The sequence below is a fragment of the Dama dama genome, chromosome 32 (assembly GCF_033118175.1).
Source record: "Dama dama isolate Ldn47 chromosome 32, ASM3311817v1, whole genome shotgun sequence".
NCBI classification, from domain to species: Eukaryota; Metazoa; Chordata; class Mammalia; order Artiodactyla; family Cervidae; genus Dama; species Dama dama.
In genome coordinates, this window is record NC_083712.1 from 42,958,413 (window position 1) to 42,974,793 (window position 16,381).

Genomic DNA, 16,381 nt, shown 5'->3' on the forward strand with positions numbered 1-16,381 from the left:
TTGATCTTGGATTAATCCCTTGATCATTACGTCATGTCCTTGTCTTTTTGTTAGTCTTTGAATTCTATTTTGACTGATAACGAGTATTGCTTTCCCAGCTTTCTCTGTTTCCATTTGTACACAGTACCTTTCTCCATCCTTTCAACCTGTGTGTCTACATCTGAAGCAGTCCTCTTGCAGGGCCCCATGTGGTTGTGACCTTTGTCTTGCTTCACACCGGGGCCTCTGCCATCCTGGCTACGAGACAGGTGTAGTGAGACCGACATCCCGTCAGCCCTCTTTTCCAGCCACTGCACTGAGACAGCAGCCCTTCTGCCAGGACGGACCTTGCAGCCTGACACTGTTGTGCCATTATTTTTCTTGTAAAGTTTAGGAGGAAACAGAACTTCCTTTACAGTTTCATCAAAAGCAGGGCCACGAAAGGCCTGAAGTACCATTTAAAAATCAGGGCAGGCAAGACTCTTTGCGGAGAGTTTCCACCTGGCCAGCCCTCCTCCTCTCCTACCTTCCTGGCCCCAGGAGGGGACAGAGAGCATGACTTCTGCCACAGAGGCTGGAAGTTTCCTTCTGAAGGTCCCGAGGCTCCAGGGAGCTGTGTCCTTGTTGTGTTCTTGGCTGCTGGAGCCAAGAAGGGAGACAGGACGTGGGCTCTGGCTGGGTCCTCAGCCCTAGACGGGCGAGCCACGGCCCCAGCGCTGCTGAGTCTGGCTGACTTAAGGGTGAACCCGGGGGCTTCCCTGGTGGTCCAGTGGCTAGGAATCCACTGCCAACCCAGGGGACACAGGTTCAATCTAGTTGCCCGCCGCAACTAAGAGAAAGCCTGCATGCAGCAACAAAGACCCAGTGTAACCAAACATAAAGAGAACAATTTTAGAAAAATTCCTTTTAAAAAAAAAGTATGAAATGAGAAGTCTGAGCAGAGTGTGACAGGTCCCATCGGGAACCAGCTCTCTTGGCAGGCGGCTCATCACTGGAGGCTCACTGTGTGTGAATGCATGGCTGGGTTGTGGGCCATCCTTTCCTCTCGTGTATTTTGGGCACAAACAGGTAACAGTAGTAAAATAAGAGGGAAAAAAAAGGTATTTGAAAAGCAGAAGCAAACGAACTATAGCTTTTATTTTTGTGGAACTGCAGTAAGAAAAAGGTATGTAGAAAAAGACTTCAGAGGCAAACTTTTGAGGGGCATTTTTTATTATAAATTTAATATGGTTGATTAATGAAAAATCACAATGAAGTACCGAGAAAGTGTTTGTCAATATAAAAGTTTTAGCAGCATTTCCACAGTTTTCAGGCTCTTGCATTAGTCATACTTCCTCCCGCTATCAAAAAAAGAGAAGACTCCAGTGGGGACCACAGCAGAGCAACCAGGATGCTCCGCTCCATGAAGGCCTCAATGAAGTCCTCAAGTCCAGTGTATTGTCTTAACAGGTCAACCCTCCCCACTCCCGAATTTCTAGAAGGCCAAAGCACTTGCCTCATGACTGAGGTCAGAGTCCCATTCTTCAGGCTGCAGGGGAGGAGGGGGGCGGGAGTTTAAACTGGACTTGACACGTAGTACTCGATCACGTCCGTGCATCCTCTGCGCTGACAGCATCGAGGGGCCAGGATCTGGCACGGGCAGCAGTGGGGGGTGTGTTGGGGGGACCGGAAGAGGGGTGTGCCCGTGGCGGGGGCTGGTGTCTCACCATACACCCCGCTCCAGGTGGTGGTCGCACCACACCCCAGGGTTGATGTTGGGATTGGTGAGAAGGAAGGGGGGACACAAACAGTATGAAAATATAATACTGGCAAACTATTCCGCTGCTTCTTTGGTACTTTCCAAAATTCTCTGATCAAAAAAGTATAAGGGAAGCACACCATTAAAAAATTACAGTTTTAAGTATTTACAGAAGCAATTCATGATATATTACATAATCAATACACAGTATATGAACAAATTCTTCAGTGAAAGCACTTGTGAACTCCTGTTCCAGTATGAGTCAACAGCACACGGACACACGTACGCCTTCCCAAATGGGCCTCCTCCATCCTGCGTCTCACTTACATTACAGTATATTAAACGGGGGAAAAAACACCGTCTTCCAATCTACATTTTCCTTATAAAAGGTTCTTAAAATCTGCCGCTGAAATCGGTATGTACAAAGATTTGTTGAATATTGAAATCTAGGCAGGTAGCTCCACTCCCATCTCGAGCATGTCTGAAATAATACTAGCTATTATTCTATGTATACAATATATATTTAATATATAAGTAACCGCACCATGTTATGTCGCCACAATACCAGTTGAACGCACAGTATTATGTACAGTAGTTAAGTTAGCTCTGGACGATGACTCTACACCTAGGTGGACAGTGTGGTCTGGAACATCTGAGAGGGGCGTGGAGGCGCTGGCTGGGGGACAGCCCGCGCGTGGGCATGGCGTGTGCGTGCGGGTGTGAGCCCACAGCACCCACACACACACCCCGGGCCGTCTCTCGTTTGCCGGCCGCCAAGGAGCGATCACACGAATGGAAGGATCCCGTACATGAGGAGCGCCATGATAGCAGCACTGAACAGCCCGGCCACGGGCACTGTCACGAACCAGGCCACAAAGATGTTGCGGAAGAGGCGCCAATCCACGGCCTTCCGCGAGCGGATCCAGCCCACCGCCACCACCGAGCCGACCTGAAGGAGGGAGCACAGGCATTTCAGAGCAGACCCAGGCGAGACGCAACCTGCATTCAGCCAACAGTGTAAGACGACCAGTTCTGTCCCCTAAATCTGATAAAAAGCTTTTAAAAACACTTCCTAGATTTTAACTATAATTATTTTAGGATTACTCTGTCCAGAAAACAGTTCTGAGGCAGTTTTCCACATGTATTCTGCTCTATTTGAATGGAAGCTTAGCCAAGCAAATGTTTTCTCTTCTCCCTGCCACTTTAGCAATCAGCTGTGATGGCCCTTATTTTAAGTATTCCCCAGGCAGGAGACTGTTGATTACAGTGGTGAACCTACTGTAAATACACAATGAAATGGCAGTAACGTACCCTTCTCCTAGAATAAAAACATCATAAAATGTTGGAGCTGGAGATCTTTGCAAAGGTCTAATCCATGTGGCTCAGTTTGTGGAAGATAAAACACTTCCAGAGGGCGTAGCGGGTAGGAGAAGATTTTTAAGTCATGGCAGGTTGAGGGTGAGAACTGAGGGCCCTTGATTTTAAACATTTTCTCCAACTGCTTTGCAGTCCTTGTACTTTACTGATAAAAAATTAATCAAGTGGGACATAAATATTATTGGTTTTAAAATGTCAATCATGTTTCACAAATAATAGAGATACTTGAAAATCAATATGTTAACATGGATTCAATATTTCTCTGTACACTCGCAGTTCATTTTATGAAATTTACAAAGGAAAAAACAGAACTTTATCTAAAAATCGAAATCATGAGAAAGTATAAAGCCTAATATCTCACACCTCAGTCAAGCTCTGATGAAGCTCAGAGATGTCACGAGGGTGCCTTGGCCCCTGGGAGGGGCCCCTGAACATCTCCATGAAACAGGTTTTGTCTCCACTGATCCAGAATTATTTCAGAGTTAGCAGAGGCCAATGAGCTTCAAAGAGCAACTGGGGTGTATTCTGAGGTCAGCCGAAAACAATAATATCCAACACTTGTTTATGGAAGCAAATTGGAACAGCAAAACCAGGAGCATATTTAAGGAAGTTAATCTGACATTTCGTCAGCCCACGCTGTGATTAGCAATTCTGTACCACCTCCAGGTAGCAACTAACAACCCATCTAAGGAGCATTAAATGACCGTTCTCTGTAAATCCTTTGTCTAAAACCAGTTTCTAGCACACAGGAGACAATCGAGACTTTGCTGCTGCACAAAGACTCGCTGGGTCCGACTGGTCCTCAAATGCAGCAAGTCTACTAACACTGGCTTCTGAGATGAGACTCTCCTTGTTACAGTCCCTCTTCAGCTAGGCTGGATTACCTCACACATAAGAAAACATACTCAAATTTTAAGGTTATCCACACTCTCTTTCTTAAAACACTTTTTTTTTAAATCAGAAAATATATTACTGCAAGTTTATGTAATAGGAGGAGTGGACAATTACCATTAATTGTTGTTCAGTAGCTAAATTGTGTCTGACTCTCTGTAACCCCATGGACTGCAGCGCGCCAGGCTTCCCCATCCTTCACTCTCTCTCGGAGTTTGCTCAGATTCGTGTCCACTGAGTCAGTGACGCTATCTAACCATCTCGTCCTCTGCCGCCCTCTCCTCCTTTTGCTGTCAATATTTCCCAGCATCAGGGTCTTCTCCAGTGAGTCTTCACATCAAGTGGCCAACGTTATCAGATGGCCACTGTTAGTGAGTTATCCCAAAACACCACTATTGTCACGTTTGTGTATTCCTTTATATTATTTTTAATAAACATACCTATATTTGTAAACAGGGAACACTATTGTTTCCTTTCTTTATGAAAATAAGCATTTTCTCATAGTGCTCACACCTTCATGACCATCATAAAAAATGATACACCCTTTAGGTGGATGTACCTTAATTTATTTAAACATTTCCAATTTGCCTCCAATTTTTCCCTATTAGAAACAATGTCAGGATTACTACTGGAAAAGACCCTGATGGCAGGGAAAGATTGAGGGCAGGAGGAGAAGAGGGCCACAGTTTATACAACCCAATATAAAAAAGAAGCAACCTGATTAAAACATGGACAGAAGACCTAAATAGGCATTTTTCTCAAAAGGCATACTGATGGCCATCAGGCACATGAAAAGCTGCTCAACATCACTCATCATCCAGGAAACACAAATCAAAACCACAGTGGGCCATCACCTGTCAGAATGGCTATCATCAAAAAGACCACAGATAACAAATGCTGGCAAGGGTGTGGAGAAAAGGGAAGTCCAGTGCACTGCTGGAGGAGGTGTAAACTGCTGCGGCCGCTATGGAAAACAGCGTGGAGGTCCCACAAAAAAATGGAAATACACAGTACTACCCGATCCGGCAATTCCAATTCACGGGTATTAATCGAAAGAAAATGAAGACACTTTGAAAACATATGTGCACACAAACATTATTTACATACAGTAACAAAGATATGAAAGCAACCTAAGTGTCTATCAATACATAAATGGATAAAGAAGAGTGGTATACACACACAGGAATACTACTCAGCCATAAAAAAGAATGAAATGCTGCCATTTGCAACAAGAAAGATGAACCTGGAGGGTATTATGCTTTGTGAAAGAAGAGACCCCAATTTTGTATGTTTTTACTTATACATGGAACCTAACAAGGTAAGTATAATAAAAAAGAGACTCACAGAATCAGAGAACAAATTAGTGGTGACCAGCAGGGAGGAAGACAGGCGAAATGGGCTAAAAGGTACAAATCACTAGGTATAAAATGAGTTACAAGGATGTAATATACAGCACAGGGAATATAATCAATATTTTATAATAACTTTGTATGGGGTATCATCTACAAAAATTGAATTACTATGTTGTACACATAAAACTACAGTATTTTACATAAATTATATTAAACAGTTGAAATAACACCTGGGAACATAAAGCCTCTTCCTGTATTTTACCTTTTTACATATTGGAATCTGAATGTGTCTCTTGTTTTGTTGTTGCTCAGTCAGTGTCTGACTCTTCAAGAACCCCAGGGACTGCAGCATGCCAGGCTTCACCATCCCTCACCATTTCCCAGAGTTTGCCCAGGTGCATGTCCACTGCATGGGTGATGCCATCCACCCATCTCATCCTCTTTTGTCCCCTTCTCCTTCTGCCTCAATCTTTCCCAGCATCAAGGTTTTTACAGTGAGTCAGCTCTTCACATCAGGTGGCCAGAGTACAGAAGCTTCAGCATCAGCATCAGTCATTCCAAAGAGTATTGAGGGTTGACTTCCTTTAAGACTGACTGGTTTTACTTCCGTGCAGTCCAAGGGACTCTTCAGAGTCTTCTCCAGCACCACAGTTTGAAAGGATTAATTCTTCAGTGCTCTGCCTTCTTTATTGTCCAACTCTCACATCCATACATGACTACTAGAAAGACCATAGCTTGACTATATGGACCTTTGTCAGCAAAGTAATGTCTCTGCTTTTTAACACACTGTCTAGGTTTGTCATAGCTTTCCTGCCAAGAAGCAATGGTCTTCTAATTTCATGGCTGCAGTCACCATCCACAGTGATTTTGGAGCCCCCCAAAATAAAGTCTCTTACTATTTCCATTGTTTCCCCATCTATTTTCGATGAAGTGATGGGACCAGATGTCATGATCTTAGTTTTTTTAATATTGAGTTTTAAGCCAGGTTTTTCACTCTGCTCCTTTACCCTCAAGAGACTCTTTGGTTCTTCACTGTCTGCCATTAGAGTGGCATCATCTGCATGTCTGAGGTTGTTGACATTTCTCCCGACAATCTTGATTCCAGCTTGTAACTCATCCAGCCAGGAATTTCACATGATGTGCTCTGTGTATAAGTTAAATAAACAGGGTGACAATAAACAGCCTTGCTGTACTCCTTTCTCAATCCTGAACCAGTCAGTTGTTCCACACAGGGTTCTAACTGTTGCTTCTTGACCCGCATACAGGTTTCTCAGGAGACAGGTGAGATGGTCTGGTATTCCCATCTCTCCAAGTGTTTTCCCAGTTTGTTATGATCCACACAAAGGCTTTAGTGTAGTCCATGAGACAGAGGTAGATGTTTTTCTGGAATGTTTTCTCTATGATCCAGCAAATGTTGGCAATTTGATATCTGGTTCCTCTGCCTATTCTAAACCCAGCTTGAACATCTGGAACTGCTTGGTTCACGTAATGCTGAAGCCTAGCTTGGAGGATTTTGAGCATACCTTACTAGCACAGAGAGGAGTGCAACTGTCTGGCAGTCTGAACATGAACATTCTTTAGGGCTGCCTTTCTTGGGAACTGGGATGAGGATTGACCTTTTCCAGTCCTGTGGCCACTGCTGGGTTTTCCAAATTTGCTGACATATTCAGTGTAGCACTTGAATAGCATCATCTTTCAGGATGTGAAAACAGCTCTGCTGGAATTCCATCACCTCCACTAGCTTCACTGGCAGCAGTGCTTCCTAAGGCCCACTTGACTTCTCACTCCAGGATGTCTGGCTCTGAGAGACTACACATCGTGGTTATCCAGGTCATTTAAGATCTTATTTGTTTATGTGGTGTTTAAATAAATATTAACTGATATTTAATGCAAATATTTTCTCAAGTCAGTACTTTTGCTTTCACTTTTAAATTTCTAATGTCATACACTAAAATACGCTATACTTTTCCTCTGTGATTGATCTTTGGCTTGAATATTTGGTATTTACTTCTCATTCCTTTATTTAAAAACACTTATCTTTGGCCGTGCTGGGTCTGTGTTTCTGTGCGGGCTCTTCTCTAGTTGCAGCGAGTGGAGCCTACTTTCTACCTGTGATGCACAAGCTTCTCACCGTGGTCACTCGTCTTGCTGGCGAAGCATGGGCTCTAGGGCCCGTGGGCTTCACTAATTGTGGCCCAGGGGCTCAGTAGTTGCGGCTCCCAGCTCCAGAGCACAGGCTCAGTAGTTGGGGTGCACGGACTTAGTTACCCTGTAGATCAGGGTATCAAACCCTTCCTGGATCAGGGATCAAACCCATGTCTCCTGCATTGGCAGGTGGACTCTTTACCACTGAGCCGCCAGGGAAGCCCATAACTCTCATTTATTTTAAATTTTTAAAAAATTCTATTTTATTCTAAATTTTAAAGTAATTTAAAAATATTTAAGCCATTAGATAATAGCACGTACTTTGACAACTGTGGGTCTAAATTTGCTTCTCTAGGGAAAGCCAGTTATCCAACATCACTTACTGGTCAGTTTTCCTTCCTCAAATTACATGCTCATAGATACTAGATTCTATCTCTGGCCTATCTACTTTTTTATACAAGTATCTGGTGGCTCAGACAGTAAAGCATCTGCCTGCAATGCGGGAGACCTGGGTTCGATCCCTGGGTCAGGAAGATCCCATGGAGAAGGCAATGACAACCCACTCCAGTACTCTTCCCTGGAAAATTCCATGGATGGAGGAGCCTGGTGGGCTACAGTCCATGGGGTCGCAAAGAGTCGGACACGACTGAGCGACTTCACTCACTCATCTAATTTTTTATTATTGTAAAATATACAACACAAAAATCTGTCATGTTAATAATTTTTAAGTGTACAATTTAATGCCAACCATCGTCACCATGCATCTGCAGAACTTTTTTGTCATCCCAACCTGAAAGTCTGCCCATCAGGCCTCTCTCCCCACCCTCTTGCCTCCTGTTTCCTTGTAATAGACTTCCTATCTGGCCAGGCTGTTCCCTCATCATTGTTTTTCTCTGTAGATCATTTTATATTCCTGCTAATTTAACCCACAAAATGAACTGCAGCCTTAGTTTGTAAAGTTGTAAGAATTTGGTTGGTGTTGTGTTTGAGGAGAACTGACATCTTTATAAAACCTAGTTTCCCACCCAACAACACAGTATGTCTCATACTCAGGTTTTCTTTGACCTGTGAGCAAAGCTTTGTGTTTTTGCCATGTACATCTCTCACTTTATTAGGATTTTTCTGAAGTACCTTTTATTTTTGTTGCAACTATGGAGGAGTTCTTTGTTTTTAATCTCATTTTCTTACTGTAATTGCTGACAGGCAAAAGTTCTAAATTTTTGTGTGTGTTTTTTATCACAAACCCAGTCATTTTTACTGGATTCCAGGAATGTCTTAGAAATCCATGCTGAATTTTATTAAATGTCTTTTTGGAATGGATCTCAGCAGACAACCATACATTGTTTTCTAATGGATCGATGAACCATATTATATTGAAGACGTCTGTAAACACCCATTTCTCAAGCTCTGTGAGGGGCCTGCCCCATATAGGTATTGGCAGCAGATAAGACCCGTCCTGGTCAGAGCCAACTTTCTGACAACCCAGAAGATGGATGTGGTCCTGTTGAAATGTTCTTTTATAATAGTGTTGATGTCATTTATTAGCATCTTACTTAAAGGTTTTCTTTTTTTTTTTTTAGTCAACATACATCTGGAAATACAGCTTTCACTGTTTGTGATGTTTTCAATCAGGTTTCAGTATTAGGTTATTCAGTATGTGTTTCATAGAACAAATTGGAGGGCTTCGTGTTTTATTTTCTCTTATATTATGGCAAGTTCATTTAATATGAGAATGCTCTCTTCTGAGATAGAAAAGATTAACCAGCGACTCCATCGAGATCTGGAGTCAAGCAGCATTTTCCTCCTTTTGTCTTTTCTTTTTTTTTTTAATATATATTTATTTATTTATTTGACTGCATGAGGTCTTAGTTACAGCACATGGGATCTTGTTCCCTGACCAGGGTTTGAACCCGGGCCCCCTGCATTGGAAGCACAGAGTCTTAGCCACTGAACCACCAGGGAAGTCCCCTCCTTTTGTCTTTTCAGGTGAGAATTGTTTTTGGAGAACTTCCTTAATTTCTTCCTACTGTTCTGATCAGGTTTTCCACTCCCCTTCCCCACTTTTTGTTTCATATTTATTTGTCATGTGTGCTTGCTAAGTATACATGCTAAACAGCTTCAGTCATGTCCAACTCTTTGCGACCGTATGGACTGTATCCTGCCAGGCTCCTCTGCCCATGGGGATTCTCCAGGTAAGAACACTGAAGTGGGTAGCCATTCCCTTCTCCAGGGGGTCTTCCTGACTCAGGGATTTAACCCGTCTCCTGCATTACAGGCAGATTCTTTACCATCTGAATTACCAGGGAAGCCCAATTATACTACTATAAATCTATTCAAATCCTTTACATTCCTAAGTACTTCTATCTTCTTCATTTATCACAGACTTAGACATAGTAATTTCTGAGTTCTCACAGCTTTTGCCTTGTATTTTTAGTTGCTATGTTATTTGGATCACAAGGGGTCCAGAGTCCCATGGCTTCACTATTGATGAGGTCTTTTGTTGATATAAGGTGGTATTCTTTGCTGTCATTTCAACTTTTTGAGTATGTTTCCAGATTAAGTCCGTCACCAAGCACTAACAGCAAGAGAATTCCTGAGAAGTAGGGGAATCAGACAGCATTTGTATTACATGTCATCTAAGGCTGTCTTTTCATTTTCCAGATTAGATAGCTGAAACCTAGAGGCTAGTGACCTATTTGTAGTTATTTTAATTATAGTTGATTTACAATGTTATGTTAGTTTCAGGTGTAAAGTGATTCAGTTATATATATTTTATATGTATATATATACAGGTTCTCGTCCGCTATAGGTTATTATAACATATTAAGCATAGTTCCCTGTGCAGTAGGCCCCTGGAGTTTATCTGTTTTATATATAGTAGTGTGTATCTGTTAATCCCAAACTCTTAATTTATCCCTCCTTTTCCCTTACCCCTTTGGTAACCATAAGCTTGTTTTCTATGTCTGTGAGTCTGTTTTTGTCTTCTAAATAAGTTCATCTGTATCATTGTTAATTAGACTCAATGCCTAAGTGATATCATATGATAGTTGTCTTTCTCTGTCTGACTTAATTCACTTAATATGATAACCTCTGGGTCCATCCATGTTGCTACAAACGGTATTATTTCACTCTTTTTTTGTAAGCCTTTCACACTCAGCAGTGCTTGTTTGCAGACGCACGGGTGGGAGTTCTGAGACTGGGTGCGGGGAGGCCGTGTCTGTCACGGTCACCGTGGTCCCTCGGCGCCCAGGACAGCACCTCACACCGAGCAGAACAGGTGAGTTTTTCTTGAATTACAGGAGTCACTGAACCTAGGAAAATCTGCAAAGGCCTCTGTTTTGCTGAAGTTGGTGGCTATGTTTGTATACAGGAGGCCCCTGGGCATATTTCAGAATTCCCCCAGGTATTCGGCAACCCTGGGTTAGCAGACTTGGGTTCCAGCCCGGTCCACCCTGGGGCTCCCTTGGACAACTCCCAGAGCCTGTTTCCTCTTTCTTCATCTTTAAGGCTCCTCGCGGCTCCAACATCTCAGCACTAGACAAGAAATTCCCTCTCAGCCTGAGCTCTAGAGCCTGATCTTAACAGTGGTTAATATCGTCTGCAATTGACTCAAAGGCAATAGGGTCGCTCTGACCACCATGCAGAAGAGAAGAGAACTGAAACAGCTGTGTCTTATGCTTACATGAGCGATTTGTGCCTATGTCTGTCCCCTGTCCGCTCCCGGGCCCCTTCGGGGTGGGGGGGGCACTGAGTGACACACCCCTCCCCACCCCACCCGGGCCTACGAACATGGTTCATGGACACAGGACCTCAATGCAAAAACCCCCAGTGAGAGAACCAGGACACAGGGGAGGAGGGCGGGGAGAGCCCAGAGGGGCTGCTGAGAAGAAAATGCCCCCACGAGACCCAAGGTGACTCTGCCATCCCTGAGTGCACGCCCAGAGCCGCCTCGACTACCCCCCACCTCGCCCTGGTGACCGGGCCAGCCCACCTACCTTGCAGTGCGTGGTGCTGACTGGCAGCCCGATGTTGGAGGCGATGACCACGGTGAAGGCCGAGGCCAGCTCGATGGTGAAGCCGCTGTGGGGGGGCGGAGATGGGAGGCCATGAGGGCACCGCCAGGGGCTCCCCAGAACCTCCCGGTGGACTGGGCCGCACGGCACTAGAACCCAGACATCGCGGCAGCATCACACGGCACTGGCCGCGAGGCCGCGCTCAGCCCTAAGGCGCAAGTCCGGTCTCCCTGATGGGTTTTCAGAAACCTCAACTGAAGGGGCTGGGCCAGGAATACCTGCTGCAAGGAAAACTGTACACATGTCGTTTCTAAATGGACGCAGGGAAGAACCACACTCTTGTTTCAAAAATGTGTGCTTATCATTATAAAGGAGTGACTTTTTGCTCAGATTACTAGTTTTTCTTCAAATCAATGCTAGAATCTTTCATTAAAATGAAATTCAAGGGGAAAAGACCATTTACAATAGGTGGTGGTGGTGGTTGAGTCGCTAAGTCGAGTCTGACTCTTTGCGACGCCATGGACTGTAGCCCACCAGGCTCCTCCGTCTATGGGATTCTCCAGGCAAGAATACTGGAGTGGGTTGCCATTCTCTTCTCCAGGGGGTCTTCCCGACCCAGGGATCAAACCTGGGTCTCCGGCATTGCAGGCAGTTTCTTAACCGACTGAGCCATGAGGGAAGCCCTTAAAATATGTAGTTCTGAATTTTAGTTGTACTTGGATAATTCTCTTGTGGATTTATTTGACCTCTAATATCTCTAAATATCTGCAAAGGAGGACCACAGGAAGCCAGGTGGGAGACTCCAGACCCCACTCCAGGGCAGGGCACGCCCCCACCCCATCCGCTGAGCCCAGGCAGCCCAGGAAGGATGTAGGCAATCACCCCTGAGGGCCGCAGGTGACAGCGGCCTCCTGCCAGCAGGTGGAGCCGGTGAGCAGAGAGTGTTGGGACAGGCAGTCCCAGCAGCCCAACAGCCCGGCCTTTACCACTCGTTCTCTGGACCTCAGGATGGGAGGACCCCAGTGGGATGGGAACAGGGGCTGCAGGTGGAATCGCGTCTTCTCTTCCGTCTGCATCTGCCTCCGTTCCCATCCCTCTCCCCCATCTCAGTGCCACCGTGGATGGGGGCCGAGCAGAGCATGAGGGTGATGGGGGAGATGGTGCTTGGAGACGCCCTGCTCTGGGGACCACCCCCCCTCCCCCAGAACAGGCTGTGCAGGGGGACTTCGACACCCGGCTCTGAGGCTGACCCCCCACTCACCTGGATGGTGTGATGGGGGTGAGGTCCTTCCCCATGGTCTGGATCACTCGTCTCCCCCACACCCAGAGGCCCGTACAAATTCCAACCCCTCCATAAAACAGCAGCCAGACGGGAGTTGCCGATTCTTGCAGGACTGCACCTTGTTCATAAATGAGCCACAGAGCCACCAGGGGCCCGATGGCGTTACTAGGAGAAAAGAAAACATACAAGTAAGTTGTACAAATGTCCACACACAGATGATGCTGTATACAACATTCAATGACTTCTCAGTCTTGAGAACAGCCTATCTTGCCGCATTTGTGATTTGCCTATGTAATCTATAAGTGATAATAACGACTTAGCCATTTTTTTGGTTATGGCTAAAAGAAACAAAAAATTTACCGTTGACTATTTTTAAGTGTCACTGGGAAAGATGCTGATGCTGGGAAAGATTGAAGGCAAAAGGAGAAGGGAGTGGCAGAGGATGAGGTGGTTAGATAGCATCACTGACTCAATGGACATGCATCTGAGCAAACTCGGGGAAATAGTGAAGGACAGGGGAGCCTGGCGTGTTGCAGTCCATGTGGGCAAGAAGCAGGACACGTTAGCGACGGAGCAACAACCACCACGGCACAGTTCAGGAGTGTTACGGACAGTCACGCTGTTGTTAAACGGGCCTCCAGAAAATTTTTAATCACAGAAATCTGAACCACTATACCCATTAAATAAGAATTCTCTTTGCCTTTCCCCCTTCCCCCAGTAACCACCATTTTACTCTGTCTCCATGAATTTGACTGACTCTACTAGGTTTTTCACATAAATGCAAGCATACAGTATTTGTCTTTTCATGACTAGCTTATTTCACTTATTAGAATGCCTTCAAGATTCATCGGTGGTGTAGCATATGACAACTCCCTTCCCTTTTAAGAAGAGTATCCCATTGTGTGTGTGTGCGCACACATCATATCTTGTTTATCCATTCATCTGTTGATGGACACTTGGGCTGCTTTTATCTCTTAGTGATTGAGAACAGTTGCTGCTGTGAATATGGGTGTGCAAATGTCTCTGAGGCCCTGTTTTCCACCCTTTTGGGTATATACCCAGAGGTGGAGTTGCTCCATTTTTTGAGGAACCTTCAGACTGTTTTCCACAGTGGTCGCACCATTTTACATTTCCAATTTCTCACATCCTCGCCCACACTTGTCACTTTGTTTTTACAGTAGCCATCTTCATGGCGGTGAGATCTGCTATTTTTAAAATACTGAGAAATCACAAGAAGTGAACACAAAGACCAAGTTCTTCTTTCCTTCCTTTCGTTCTCTATTTCCATCATCACTGCCAGCACAGCTATTAACATCAACTACCAGTGTGGGGCAACCATGTCAGCCTCCCCACAAAGGAACCACAAACCATTTATCTTTCTCAGGCCAACCCTGCCAAGTAGGCATTGGTCTCCTATTTTAGCGATGAGAAAACTGATGCTAAAATCATGTCACTAGCAGGAAGCAGAACTGGGATGTGAGTTTAGGATTCACTCAGGTGCTCACCCCTCCCCAAGACCCATGATTGTCACTCAGGTTCTTGACGAGCACACACTGTCTTTTTTTTGGGGGGGGAGGGTTCCACAGCTTTTTTTTTAAATTAAGACTTTATGTCTCCCCATCAACAACATCCCCACCAGAATGGAACATCAGTTACAACTGAGGAACCCACAGTGACACATCAGAATCATTCGAAGTCCATAGTTTACATTAGGGTTCACTCTTGGTGTTGTATGGTCTATGGGTTTAGACAAATTGACATGAATCCATCATTAGCGTATCCTATGTTGCCCTAAGATACCAGCATATCCTTAGGAGCCCCCGGTGGCTCAAAAGGTAAAGAGACTGCCTACAATGCGGGAGACCCAGGTTCAATCCCTGGGTTGGGAAGATTCTCTGGAGAAGGAAATGGCAACACACTCCGGTACTCTTGCCTGGAGAATCCCATGGACAGAGGGGCACGGTAGTCTACAGTCCACGGGGCTGCAAAGAGTCGGACATGACTGAGTGACTTCACTTTCACTTTTCACTTTCATGAGAAATGTTGGTCTACAGTTTTCTCATGAGGACTTTGTCTGGTTGTGGTATTAGGTTACTGCTGGCCTAACAGAATGAGTGAGGAAGTATTCCTTTTGCTCTGTCCTCTTAAAGAAATTGTAGACAAGTATAATTTCTTTCTTAGAAGCTTGGTAGAATTCACCAGTAAACCCATCTGGGCCTGGTGCTTTCTGATTTGAAAGACTGTTAATTATTGACTTAATTTCCTTAATAGATACAAGCCTATCAGATAGTCTATTTCTTCTTGTGTGAGTTTGGGCAGGTTCTGTCTTTCAAGAATTGGTCCATTTTATCTAGCTTATCAAATTGGCAAACATAAAATTATTCATAGTATTGCTTTTATAGTATTATTACCTTTTTTTTAACTGTCCATAAGATCTATAGTGTTGTCTACTTTTCCATTTCTGGTATCAGCAATTTTTGTTCTCCTTTTCCCTTAGCCTGGCTAGAAGCCTATAAATATCATTAATATTTTCAAAGATCCAGCTTTTAGTTTCATTGATTTTTCTCCATTCATTTCCTGATTTTAATTTCATTTATTTAGCTCTAATTACTATTTTTTTACTTCTGTTTACTTTGGATTAATTAATAATTTGCTCTTCATTTCCTAGGCTGGAAACTTAAGATGATTGATTTTACATCTTTCTTCTTTCCTAGTATATGAATTCAATGCTATAAACTTTCTTCTAAGCATTGTTTTTGCTGCTTCCCACAAATTTTGATGTGTTTTTCTATTTCATTTAGTTTAACATATTTTAACATTTCTCTTGGCATTTCTTTGTTTCATATGTTATTTAGAAGTGTGTGGTTTAATTTCCCTCTATTTGGGAATTTTCCAGTTATCTTTTGTTACTGATTCACACGCAGTTGATTGATGGTCTGTTTCGCTCAAATACGTCCGTATTGATTTCTGCTGCTGGATCTGTCCACGTCTCCTCTGTCTGAAATCAACACAGTTACTCCCGCTTTCTTTTAGTGTTAGCATGCTATACTTTCCTTCTTCCATTTACTTTTTTTCATCCCATTTACTTTTAACCTAAGTGTTTTTACATTTCAAGTGGGCTTCTGGTAGACAACAGCGAGTTGAGTTGTGTTTTCTGACCCATTCTGATGACCTCTTGTCCTTTAACTGGTGCATCTGGATCACTGAGATTCAAAGTGCTTGCTGGCGCAGCGGGGTTAGTCCGCACCACGCTGTCAGTGCTTTCTGTCTGCTGTCCTTGTTCTTTGCTCCTGTTTCTGTCACCTGCCCTTTTTTTCCCCCTTCTGTTGTTTTAACTGAGCATTCCATATGATCCCATTTTCTCTCCCTTCTTGGCATATTGGCTATACTGGGTTTTTTTTGCTAACTTTCTAAAATGGTTGCCCGAGAGCTTGCCATATACACCTAGGGTGAATCCAAATCCCCTTTGCAATAACATTATACTCCTTTACTGGTAGTGTGAAAGTGTGCAAGTGTTAGTCGCGCAGTTGTGTCCGCCTCTTTGCCACCCCATGGACTATAGCCTCCCAGGCGCTTCTGTCCATGGGATTCTCCAGGCAAGAAT

At 44.2% G+C, this 16,381-nt stretch overlaps 1 protein-coding gene and 1 non-coding gene across 6 annotated transcripts in view; both read right to left on the reverse strand.

The window, feature by feature from the left end:
• Positions 1–1,173: 1,173 nt before the first annotated feature.
• SLC20A2 (solute carrier family 20 member 2) overlaps positions 1,174–16,381 on the reverse strand; it is a 108,906-nt gene continuing 93,698 nt past the window's right edge. For all 5 annotated transcript variants that reach the window (XM_061134645.1, XM_061134643.1, XM_061134644.1 and 2 more), the window contains 3 exons: positions 12,757–12,942; positions 11,478–11,562; positions 1,174–2,666 (listed from right to left, as the gene is read on the reverse strand). In XM_061134645.1, the coding sequence (XP_060990628.1) occupies positions 2,502–2,666; positions 11,478–11,562; positions 12,757–12,942 (436 nt within the window). In that variant the 3' untranslated portion in view covers positions 1,174–2,501. The remainder of the gene's footprint in view (positions 2,667–11,477; positions 11,563–12,756; positions 12,943–16,381) is intronic.
• Positions 9,372–9,444, reverse strand: TRNAG-UCC (transfer RNA glycine (anticodon UCC)). The gene has a single exon. It is a non-coding gene; the product is annotated as a tRNA-Gly (tRNA).